This window comes from Telmatherina bonti (assembly GCF_933228915.1).
Source record: "Telmatherina bonti genome assembly, chromosome: 6".
Lineage (NCBI taxonomy): Eukaryota > Metazoa > Chordata > Actinopteri > Atheriniformes > Telmatherinidae > Telmatherina > Telmatherina bonti.
The window spans coordinates 36,195,721-36,208,463 of record NC_136624.1 but is presented as its reverse complement, the minus strand read 5'-3'; the positions used below and the strand labels follow the sequence as shown (position 1 = coordinate 36,208,463).

The 12,743-nt window shown below is 42.3% G+C and overlaps 1 protein-coding gene across 4 annotated transcripts in view; it reads left to right on the top strand.

Annotated features, from left to right (window-relative positions):
* quob (quattro b) overlaps positions 1–12,743 on the top strand; it is a 37,728-nt gene that overhangs the window by 17,079 nt on the left and 7,906 nt on the right. For all 4 annotated transcript variants that reach the window (XM_079242409.1, XM_079242411.1, XM_079242410.1 and 1 more), the window contains exons 2-14: positions 2,364–2,561; positions 4,092–5,622; positions 6,574–6,762; positions 7,281–7,404; positions 8,185–8,278; positions 8,490–8,576; positions 8,682–8,798; positions 9,814–9,912; positions 9,989–10,137; positions 10,783–10,921; positions 11,092–11,214; positions 11,411–11,608; positions 11,733–12,688. In XM_079242409.1, the coding sequence (XP_079098535.1) occupies positions 2,364–2,561; positions 4,092–5,622; positions 6,574–6,762; positions 7,281–7,404; positions 8,185–8,278; positions 8,490–8,576; positions 8,682–8,798; positions 9,814–9,912; positions 9,989–10,137; positions 10,783–10,921; positions 11,092–11,214; positions 11,411–11,608; positions 11,733–12,688 (4,004 nt within the window). The remainder of the gene's footprint in view (positions 1–2,363; positions 2,562–4,091; positions 5,623–6,573; positions 6,763–7,280; positions 7,405–8,184; positions 8,279–8,489; positions 8,577–8,681; positions 8,799–9,813; positions 9,913–9,988; positions 10,138–10,782; positions 10,922–11,091; positions 11,215–11,410; positions 11,609–11,732; positions 12,689–12,743) is intronic.

Genomic DNA, 12,743 nt, shown 5'->3' with positions numbered 1-12,743 from the left:
TTTTTCTTTTTTTTTTTTTTAAAGAAGCATTAAACATTGCACTTATAAAATAAACTACATAAATAACAATGAACAAAAACAAAAAGCACTTCTTGATTTTCTTTCTCACTTTAAATGAAAAAAAAAAGCTTTTCAGGAAAATCGAGATCTGCACAGAAAAATGTGAAAAGCTGCAAAAGGATCTGTTTTCTGTGTTGAAGATCAGTTACTCATTTCCTAAGAAGTCAAGGTTACAACAAGCCACATCTTTGTAGTTCACGGTCTCCCTCGCTTGCTACAAAGTGTCGTACTTTTTACACAAGTGGGACAACATGTAAAACTTGAACTAGTCGCCGACGCTACTTGAGAAGCCTTGGCAGAGAGTGTCTCAGATTCTACATGATCTGAAATGATAAAATGTTGGAAGATTGGCAAAAAGTGGCCATAATGGGCAGAATGAATCTCTGTTTGCTTCTTTAAAACTCCTCTCAGCATCAGGCTGCCGTGTGTTTGTATGTGCATAAATGTTTCTAGTTGAAATGATAATATTCAGAACTAACCAGAGTTACAGAATCTACCGGCAAAATAATCCTTCTATGTGTTCATACTCAGTGAATGAAGCTGATTCTGATAATTAATTCAAAATGTTAAGAATAAGGGGTCCAAAAAGTCACATGAATAAAACATTTAATGATTTAAAGCATTCAGGATTCAATAAATGAATGCCAATATTTATGTTAAGACATCATGTTTGAAGAATTTGTAGTGAATGAAAAAACAAGAGTTTTTCTCCACTGTGGACACACTTGCGCAGACTTGGCACATTATTATTATCGTGGCTCCTCGAGCTTTCCTCATGTTTTTTGTGAAAATGCATTTCCATGTAATTTAAAAGACTCGGTGGAGCTATTTTCATCTGTTTTCTTATTCTTGTTGCGCTATTCCCACTCGGTGTTTGATGTGTAAATGCTGGCTGGGACTGTAAACCTCTTCTCTAACCTGAGCACTGAACAAATAAAGGAACGGAAGTCTAAGCCTGGAACAGCTGTCTCTGTGCACAACCCCCACTCCCACTCTCAGCCCTCCTTCCTGCTGATCGTAAGCAACTGTGAGGACTTTTAAATGCAGGTCTAAATAAATATGGTGACAGTTTATATTTGTTCAGGTTGAAGTTGATGATGAGATTTTATGGTTTAGGTAGTAGTAGTTATTATTTGCTTATTTATTTTCTGACAAACCGGAGAAGTTTAGGCTGAACTTCAGTGATTTACAAGTCACGCATAAACCAAACACATGACTACAGAGTAAGAAGTCTTATAACAGCAAAAAGATGATACTTATTGGAGTTGTTTCATTTCTGTAGTTTTATATTTCATGCTGTATTTATGATAACACCACAACACTGGACAAATCTGTATTCTGGAAGAGGTAATGCATTATTAATTAGGAGAGTTCGGCTCAAGCATGCAGGTTTTGAAGTTAAAAAATCTGTCTTTTGAACTGACTTTATCTTTATACGCTGTGGGCAAGAGATGAACTAAAACTTAAAATAAATTGTGAGATGTAAGATATCAGCCCTGGTTATCTGAGACTTGCCTGGATTTTATGCCTCTGCTTAAAATATGCATACCCAACTAAGTTTATCTCTGCAACCAACAGGTCTATTTGAATGATTTTTGGAGTCATAGTAAAAGGAAAAACCAGTGAGATTTGTTGAGATGTGTACATATCAGTATATGTCTTCCTGGTGAAGAATAAATGAAGATGGTTTCCAGCACAAATAAAAGAATTTCCATCGTTTTCTGTGCCTACTTATTCCAGTTCATGGTTGCAGGAGTGCAGGACAGGTGAGAGGCAGGGTAAACTCTGAACAGGTCATCGCGGCCAACACAGAGAAACATAGTCACGCTCACGCCTAAAGGAGAATTTAGTTACCAATTAACAGAACATGCATGTTTTGGGACTGTGGAAGGAAGCTGCAGTATCCAGAGAGAACCCACACACACACAGGAAGACCACCAAACTCCACAATGAAAGGCACAAATCAAACTTTTCCCCCCTGCTGAGATCAAACCAGGGACCCTCTCACCGTGGTAACCACCACACCACCGAACAGCCTTGAAGATTTTTGCTGGATTTTATTTTGTTTTTCAAGGCAAACAAAGTTAGAGGTTTTAATAGACACTTCGAGTGAGGTTTAAAAATGGCCACTCTGACAATTTCCCACATCTATTCTTAGGATTTTATAAGGTCACATAAACCACAAGGTTTGATGGAACAATCTTGTGCAAACACTGCAGCAAAGCAAAGCTTAAAAACACAATTAAGAAAAAAAAACTGCACACATTGAAGCCAACTCACCTTTTTCGCTTCTTGTCCTCTAGAATCCAGAATCTCTGGACCTGTCTATTCAGAGCGCCCTGTCGGCCCTCTTCCCGCCTTTTGAGGCCACGGCACCCATCGTCCTCAGCCAGCTGTTTTGCACCATCGATGAACGTTACGGTGGCGATGCTCTGCAGTGCCTGCTTGACTTCCTTATTCCCTCCAAACACCTGCTGGAGAGTGTCCAACAGGCTGCATGTGTGAGTACAGACACACCGACGTGTTGATCTTTTCTCTTCCAGAGTAAATCATTGCATAAGACATGATGCATGATAAACAAATATTTTGTCAGGACAAATATTAAAAAGACATAGATTTTGATTATTTAAAGACACATTACGTAACTTTTTGATCTTAAAACTCTGTGTCCCGGACATGTACGTTGACACAGTGACATCTATCATCATGAGCGTCCCGATCGAAGCTGAGAAACTGCTCTATAGAACTTTTACATCCAGGATGCAACGTGACATTTTGCTTCACAGCATAATAAGGAGCTGGCTGTTTTGAACACTCAACGTTGCTGATTCAGCAAAGAATTGCAAGCAGATTAAAAGACAGAAAGGGATAAAACAACAGTCATCATAAGACTGCCTTTTGCTGGCTGGCGAGAGCTAAAAGGTTAGGCAGGATACAAGAGGGATGTTGAATTAGTCGTTGATAGGAGGCGCGTGGTGGGAAAACTACAAAAGTTCTGTAGTGTGTTTATAATTTTTTCTTTAGTTGCATCAGCAGAGATAAAGAGGCATAAAAGACCTTTTGAAATTATGCAAGTAACAATAATCTTTTTATTTCCAATATTCTGAGAAATGATTGCAAATGTTTAAAATTACGTATACAGGCGGCTGAAATGAGTTTCCTCCACAGGGTGGCCGGGCTCTCTCTTAGAGATAGGGTGAGGAGCTCGGTCATCCGGGAGGAGCTCAGAGTTGAGCCGCTGCTCCTCCACATTGAGAGGAATCAGTTGAGTTAGCTCGGGCATAGAATAGAATAGAATAGAATAGAATAGAATAGAATAGAATAGAATAAACTTTATTGTCATTGCAACAAGTGCAACGAAATTTAGAGTGCCATTTCAGTTGATGCCTCATTCATTCAATAAAACAATAAAAAAAATAAATAAATAAAAAGATAGAGATTAAAATAAATAAAATACACAAACAATGCAATAGTGTACCGTCTGCTGCCCCAGCTTAATCATCTATCTATGAATAGCAGTATTTAAAATGATGACTGCCGTTGGGTAAAAACTGTTCTTAAATCGGTTTGTCTTCGTCTTCAAAGATCTAAACCTTCTACCTGAAGGTAATAGTTCAAACAGCGAACTATCTGGCATCTGGTTAGGATGCCTCCTGGACCTCCCTGATGAGGTGTTCCGGGCACGTCCCTCTAGGAAGAGACCCCGAGGAAGACCCAGGACATGCTGGAGGGATTATATCTCTCAGCTGGCCTGGGAAAGCCTTGGGATCTCCCCACAGAGTTGGCAAATGTGGCTGGGGAGAGGGAAGTCTGGGCTCCCCTGCTTAGGCTACTGCCCCCGCGACCCAACCCCAGATGAGCGGCAGAAGATGGATGGATAGATGGTTAAAAATTATACGCCAAGAAAAGCTTAAATGTAAACATAGAAATAGAAGAAAAAAAAACACTATTAAAGTTGGAAACTGACTCAGTTGAGAGTAAATCTAATTGTTTGCACTATATTTGTCTTTGTCCCTTGTAATCTGTCCTAGGCTGGATACTCTGATGTGGTTTTCCGCTGTGAGGGCTGGCCTCTGTGTCTCCACGACAAAACTGTGATCCAGCTAGCGCCTGTGAACCCTTTGCTGTTGCGTCCCGGAGACTTCTATCTTCAGGTGGAACCCTTCGGCGACCAAGCGGCACGGATCGTCCTCAAAAGTCTTCTAGAGGAGGGATGTCGAGAAGTCGAGGAGACCCCCATCCCTGAGACATCTTACCCCTGCATGTTCACCGAGGACTGGCTGCTGGACATCAACGAAGGACGCAGAGGAACTCCTCTGTCTCGTTGTTTGCTTTGCACAGACCAAGGAGTAATCAAGTTGCCTTGGAATAAAATCGCCATCCCAGAGTTTTTAGACAAACCTAAGATAATGCCCACCTGCGGGGAGGCGCCTCCTGTGTCAAAACAGATCTCAGCTCCCCTTCATTTCAACTCCTGCACCCTCCCAGTGGACGCCATGTCTCAGCAGATAGACGACAGGATGTCAGCGTCTCTGCGGCCGGCACATTCCTCTTCCAGACTTATTAAAATTGATCAAGACAGACGAGCCACTAAATCAGCCTCCAAACCGTTAATCAAACCGGTGGGTTGGGTTTCTCCTAATACCTGGGAGAGCCATAACTACCAGGAGATAGAGGGTGATTACGTAGATCTGGTGGATATTGCTAAAGGGAAAGACTTTGTGGATAAACAGCAAGACTGCCAAAAAAATCCTCCTAATTCAGTTTTGCTCAAACCTGTGCGGCCACCTCCGCCTGTACCACGCGGGAATATTTCCCCTGGTGGACGAGCTCAGCAGCATGCAGAGAAGCCCTGTAAGCTGGGGCAGGAGCCCACAGAACAAGACTTGAAGTGTAGATACAGAGATTCCTACCTAGCAGCACTGAAAAACCCAGTCCCCTTTGAGAGGGGGAGTGTAGACCTCCTGGCCAACCTTGAAGAGGAGGGTCTGTGTGAGGACGGAGACATAAGACCCAGAGGAACATTTGAAGCTCAAAAAGCCCTTTTAGGAAATTTCTGTAACCGCTGCAGCAACCCACCGATAACAAATGAGTCTTGCCAGCACGAGAAAAGCAGCGCGCTGACCCCGGACGCCGTTTTGTGTCACCTTCCCTCGACTTCTGCTTCAGAAAACCTGATAAAGGAACCACCTGAACTTTTCAAATCCGCCTCTGGCTTGAGTCATAATCAGAGATTTCAGGCTAAACTAACTTCCCACCAGTTCGGACATACCGCTTGTGTGCTTCCAGTGTCAGATGCGTCTCCGGCTCCTCGTGTCGGTGACTTGAAACCGCACCAGAAGGGAGAGTGTGTGAAGTTGTCTGGCAAACACAAAGTTAAAGAGAGATCTCTGTCGACTGTGTCAGAGACTCCTACAGGAAGTCCTGCTCTTTATAAACTCAGCAATAGGAGTCACAGTGATATTTGCCCAGAAACAATCACTAGCGTAATACAATGTAAAAAAGGCCCACTAGTGGATCAGGAGACCACAAAGCTGGAAAGACTGAAGTGCTCTAAGAAAGGTAAGCAAACCTAATGAGTTAAACCGAAACATTTGAGCTTGACAGTCAATTATTTCTTGTCATATATCCTTCAAACCACAGCTGACACTTATCTAGACATTATTATAATGAACTGTGGCTCCATGCTCAAAGCGTCTCTCCACATCAAGCCAAACAGATTGCATGAAACCCAACCGTGACCTCACATGTTTGCGGGAATGTGCTTCACTGAGGGTCGCCTTTCATAAAGGCTCTTCAGAAAGACGGTTCAAAAGTCAAAGATCAGGCCTGAGCCTCATCTTCCTCCAGGGGTTCTCCTACTGCTCTCTGAGCTCTCTGCCAGCGCCGCAACATTCACATCATTCCTCTTATCAAGGGAGTGAGCGGAAATAGCATCCTGCACCCCAGTGAAAGAGGGTCTGAACCCACTGGGTGGAAAAGAAAAAGCAGAGCATTCTTCTAATGCAGAGAGACAGGATGACATGCAAGGAGGAGGTTTCTCTGCCCTCCTCATCCGCCTGCATACACACGCACGCCCTCACAGGGGCAAGTTGAGATCTTGAGTGGAGACATGCTTGTCATGGACTATTAAAGTGGCAAAGAAAGAGAATACAGACAAGGCCTTGTTGGCTCTGAGGGGCTGCTAATTAGGATGCCTGAAATCAAAGCCTTGCTTTGTTAGCCTGGCTGCTACTGTGTTTTGTTACAGAAATTATGTCAAATGTTTAGAAGCTGCCTGTGAAAAGTTGTGCAGCTGTCTAGCGTTGGTCGAAGCAGACAGCAAGCTGTTAAAAGTTACAGATGAAGACATCAATTATTTCTATTGCTTTAAAAGGACGAAGGTCATTCAGAAAGCTAACCATTAATCTGAGACCCCCGAAGAGAAATCCATTTCTTAAAACAATTTCTCAGGCAAAAATATTAAATATACCTTTTGAAACTGTTGGTAAAACTTCTTGTGCTTTCTCCAAGATCCACTTGCAAGCAGAGGTGAAGCTCTGTGTCGTACACATGAACCGGGCTCTAAGCTCAACTCAAAGACCGAGAAGGCATCTTCATCACAGCTTCAACTTCCTGCAACAGGTACTGACCTTCAAGCTGAAGAATCTGGCTTCAGGAGGGTCAGTGGTCTGCTTGAACTGGGCATCATTTGTTTACCAGGTAATTTAAGGAAATCTCAAGGCCTTGGAGAGATTCTAACCAGCAGGATTCTGTATTGTATGAATGCTTACATCATGTACATGTTCTGTCTCAGAGCTTTTAATTATGTCACAAAAAAGAAATGCAAAATAACAATAATGTCTGTCAAAATTATTTAGAGCGCCAATCAGGATATGTATAATCTTGTTGTCTTAGAAAGCTGCTAAAAGAAAACTTTATGTCGTCACTTCCCAGCCTTCCTGTTTTCTAAAACCACTTTACACAACAAGCCACAAGCACCCACTCACATTCTTGTAGCAGTGGCTTGTGTGTGTTTATTTATTCACCAACACATATACATAAGAGGAGAAGTTGTCACTTTAAAAAGTGAACTGGAGTAACCGAGTGTCCATCCTTCTGCTTTCTGGATCTCCCTTAACCAAACTCTATCTTTAAACAATATTCATCAAAACTGTCAGTGTTTCTGTATGTTTTTAACAAAAAAGTGCTGAGATTTTTCACCTTTCTGCGCAAAACAGGCAGCAGGGACAAGAATGGAAGAGCAGTGGTGGAGGTCCATGGGGACATAAAAGAGTGGTCATCTCCTCTCGTCTCGGCACAGAGTGTTTGTGAACTGCTGCTCTACTTACACTCCATACCAAGGTAGAGCCAACAACTGTTTACTGAAGGGATTTAGATGTATCTAAATGTAAATTTAAATTTAATTTTGATCCTTACAGAATATAGGTTGGTGATGACCTTCCTTGTCCTGCAGAGAGGCCACCGGTTGGTTTCATGCGCACCAGCATGCAATAAGACATATCGCCACAAGGGGGCAGCAGAATATCACTCATTCAAACTGATCATATCTTTTTTTCCAATGGCCTCAGTGGTTTTAAACAAAACAATATGTAGTTTTATATATTCACGAGTCATCATGTTTTATATTTTTTACCATGATTTTTTTTCCGGTCATCTACCAAGCAAGCAGTAAAGCTGACTTGTTTTGACCAGATTTGTCAGACTTCAAAGGTCTACAAATAAACCCTGTAATGGTGTTATTTGTTTACCATAGTTTCACTATCAGCTTTAACATTTAAAAAGCATTTCTCCCAGCAAGTTTGACCCTCTGATGTCCCCTATAAAGAGGCATACCACAACCGTCTGCAACAGCCAGACTGGCTGCCAAGTGTCTGGAATGCATCAGCTTGCCAGAATTAGCAGCCATGTCTTATGTAGCTCACACAACAGTTAGGCTACTCAAGAAGAGAGCATTAGGAAGGATGTGTGAAGGCATCGATTACACTGAATCTGTGAAATGGAATGTGTGTGTAGACATCAGATAGTTAAAAAGGCCCAAAGCTGGCCTTTTTGACAAATAGAATGATATGATGAAGTGGACAAGTTCTGAGTTGCCTTAAAATTATGCAAATGTTTTATCAGGAAAGATGTTCAGGAGCTGGGAATGACTTTAGTCATCAATGCCAGGAAGAAGTCTCCTCCAGTTCACCTCTACAAAGCGCTGCTGATGGCACAGGTTGAAACAACAAACCTGCATGCACACGTTCAAAGATCTCACTGATAAAGTAACTCACGGTCTGACAGTGAAAGCTATTGTTTTTTATGTGAAGTAAAATGAATGAAATGAAAATGAAAAAAAAAAAGAAGTAGGGAAGTATTTACATATTTATGTAGCAACAGAATAATTAAAAATCTACCATTGTTTTTCTTGTTGGCTTTTGATACAGGAGCAAGCTCTCCATGCAGTCCACAGCATCATCATTCTGATGGACAAGGACACTTGTCCACGACCTGAAAAGCAGCCTGGTCTGCAGGTCAGAAATCACAACTCTGATGTCCATTTTTAACCTTTTTAATTATTATTGACACAAAGAAATAATGCAACTTCCTTCTTCACCAAATCTTCCTCACCAACTCAGATGGACATGGTCATGTCCATGAAGGCCCTGAACAAGACAGTAGAGACGTCTCAGCTGACCTCTGACCTAGGAGGGACGTTTACTTACAGTCATACAGACTGGCTGCAGTTCCATCAGGTAAAACATGTCGCTCCATGACATATCCGATCATAAAACTGGTCGACTAACGCTTATTTCATTCCCTCCTGCAAGGGGGAGGTTATGTTTTTGGTGACGTTTGTTTGTTGTTTGTTTGTCTGTTCGCAACATACCTCAAATGGACAGATTGTGAATACATTTTTCAGAAATCTCAGATATAGAACAAGTGATTAACTTTTAGGGAATGATCCAGATTATCACCTGTATCAAGAAATTTTTTATAGGACTCGTTATTATTGGGTTAATATTGAACATTTTGCCTTCTAATGCAACAGATAATGCCCAGAATCACTGCAGAAAAAATGACACCATGGTAGATCTTTAACAAACAAACGACTAACTTAGATTTCTTCAATAACTTAAGAGACTTTTAGAGTTAAAGTGCAGGAAAGAAGCTTTAAATGTTCATTTTCTATCCCTGCAGGGGGCTGGTGTCTATTCCAGCAGGGTACATCTTGGACAGGTTGCCTGTCCATCACATAGACAAACAACTATTAACACTTACAAGGAGAATTTAGACTGACCAGTTAACCCTCTATGCATGTCTTTGGATGGTGGGAGGAAGCTGGAATGCCTAGAGAGAACCAGGGAGAACATGCAAACTGGTGTGGTGTAGTGGTGGTTTACTAGTGCTAACCACAAACCACCACTGTGCACCCCAGGCTTTGAATGATTTTTATGAAAAACCTAGTGTCAGTGTGGGGTGTGTGATAGTACACCTTCTATTAACAGACTTTGATGCAACTTGTGAAACTAATTAGTACTTTATTAAGAGACCAATTTTATTAAAAAGACTGTCTTTATGTTATCACGATGCACCTACCTGCAGACATTTCACACTACCTCTGAGATCTTTCATTGTTACACTTTGATGTACAGTAAGCCTTGTGTTTGTTGTTTCTCTGTTAGTTAACACAACGCAGCCTGTCTGCACTGCCTCTGCTGTCCTCTCTACATGTTAAAGTATTTCTGGCCACTGTTTCATTCGTTTCAGAGACTGGTATCTTTCATGGCTGACCTGCGGGGAGCTGACAGTTTGCTGCAAAAGGCCATAAAGAAAGTGGACAGCAAAAACCAAATGGGCACCGTGAAGGTAAAACGAGTTCACGATGCGATGTAGCTGCTGGTTCCGTCTCACATGCTGACTGCTTGCTTTATGGTCACTGCAGGAGGTGAAGCAAAGAATTCAGGAACAGAAGGTTTCAATGAAGGAGGTGCTGGAAGATGTTAGACTGGTAACTCTGCAGAGGGAAGGAGGAGCTTTACTAGCAAGGATAAAGAGAGAGGAGTTCAGATTTCCACAGTCTGAAGACTACAGGTATCAGACACAGCTTGGATGAGTGCACAGTGAGAAAAAATGATAAATTACTGCACAATTAGCCAAATCACAATATATACACACCAGGGTGAACCTTTCAAGAAGTTATGAGCAGCACGATCACTAAACTGGTGCTCTCGCTGATGAAAACCAAAGGCTCTGAAAATTAATATGCTTCAACTGAGACCATAGTTTTTAATCACTGAGAAAAGACTTTCTCATTTTCAAGCTTCAATATCAAACGGATCTTCCTCAAAACTCATTCACTCTCAAAAGATCCCTCCTGTGTGCAAATAGGTTGCAGTTCAGTAAAAAAAAAAATGCTGCTCCATCTTTCTAAATTTTACGCTGCCCGTGAAAACATCCTTACACTCAGACTATCTGAGAGCTGTCACTGAACTCAGTATTTTCATAAAGAACCACAGACAGCTGCTCCAATCGGCTGTGAGAGAAAATCTGGAATGAATGAGATATTTTTGTTAGTTTTGTCATCTCAAGTACATCATATCGTACACGTATATAATGAGTGAACCCACATTTATGATGACAAGGCACTAAAGAATACATATGATGCTACTTTCTGAAAAGAAAATGTTTGAGTGTTTTAGATCTCAGCGGTTCTTTGTGCCTCTCCTTTCTGTGCAGAGAAGCTTTGGACTCAGTTACAAGTCTGTACAACCAAGTGGAGGAGAAGCTTCATACGCTGGTGATGAGATCAAATGAGTCTCTGCAGCAGCTGGAATTCCTCCTCAGGCTCAGGGAGATGGAAGCTGAAGTCATCACGGTACCTCCGCTTCGCTCAGTCAGGATAACTCAGTAAAAATTGATAGAAAAACGTGATTTTCTGAAAATGAATTTTAGTCAGCTTTTGTCCATATGCGGCTGTTTCCCTAAAGAATACAGCAGCAGCTCAATCCATGATGCAAGATTGCATAACCGCCACATGTTTTGCAGGCTGGGGTTTGGTTCAGCACGGAGGGCGAACAGAGACTGAAAGACTCTTGCGCAACAGATGATGCATTCGTCTGTTCTCAGAAGGCCTTGGAGGACTTTAATCAGTTTCTCCCCCAATCTAAGGTATGCTTAAAATAATTAAATAACATAAGGCCCATTGAATTTAACCAAACATAGCCATGTTGGGTCATCTGCACTCTTTAATGCAAACCAACATTTTTTTTTCTCGTGCTGAAAAAGTTTAATTTCCTGCAGCATTAAATGATTAAGAGCATGTGGAGAAGAAAATTTGCTCACTTCACATCTTACCATTGCACAGGAGAAACAACAGCATGCATTGACATTGGTGAAGGAGGCAGAGGAGATTGTTGGCAGCAGCGACTCCTGTCCTGCAACAGATATTTTTCGTACTCTTGTGAGCACTTTTAAATCCAATGTAGAAGACTTCATGTTGCGGGCAGAACAGAGGCGGAAGGAACTGGACACGCAGGTGCACGTGTACAGCTTCTGTGAACAGGTTTGTATTTCAACATGGCTTCATTTCAACTTTCAGCCTCTTTCTTCTCACACTGCACAGCTGTATGCATTGTTATTGATATGATTTTACCTTTACATTGATAAAATTTGTTCATTGTGTCCAGGTTACAGCCATGGCCAAGGAATGCGCTCAGTTTTTGGAGCAAGCGGAGAAAGGGTGTTACTCAGCTCAGACCCTAAGCACACTTCAAATGTATGAGGAGAGATTACGTGGTGAATTCTCCACCCCACACTTCCAGGCACTGCGAGCTAAAGCCTGCGCTGTGGGATCAGGGGCCTCTGGGATGATGAGAGCATGGAATGCAGCCTGGGTCCAACGCCAAGAAGTCAAGCAGCGTCTTGAGAAGATGCAGAAGACGAAAAAAGGCGCAGATAAGAACCAGATCCAGCAGACCACTGCTGCAAACCCTCCAGAGGAGAAGGGAGAGATGGAAAAGAAGGGGAAAAAGAGCAAAGTGGGGGAGGCTCACAGCTCTCCGACCCCACAGCCAGTCTTTCACACAGAGGTCGCCGATACTGCAGAAAGCAGCACCGCTGCATCGCAAAATCACAACCTGAAAACTGACATAAAAGGGAGAAAAACAGATCCAAAAGTCCTGCAGTTTACTGAAACAGTTAAAAATGCCACAAGGAGGACTCCAGTTTCCCCACAAACCAGTGACTCTCACCCAGAAAGTAAATGGAGGGCAAGAGAACACCACAGCGAAGCAGAACTGAGGAGCGCAAGCTCTACGAAAGATGGGAAGAATTTTCCATCGCATCAGACTTTGGGTCGATCCTTAAGCGAGGGTTCGTACACAACAAAGATCTCTGGCTTTTCACCTTTGAGTACAAGTCACAAACACTGTCACAGCAGGACGCAGTCACTGGATCAGCCCGTCCACAGTCTGCACATTTCCCACAACACGAGTTTATGGCCAGGAAACCTGAGCTGTGAGTCAAAGCAGGACAGCGATAAAGAAGAGGGTAAAGAATGTGCACTCTCCACCCATGATACTGAAAATGGAAGCACTCCTGAGACATCAATGACGCCAACAGAAAACAATGGCAGCAACTCTGTGTAAGTAATGGACACTGCATCTGCTGTGATTCACAGCGCTGGCAAATTCTGCCAA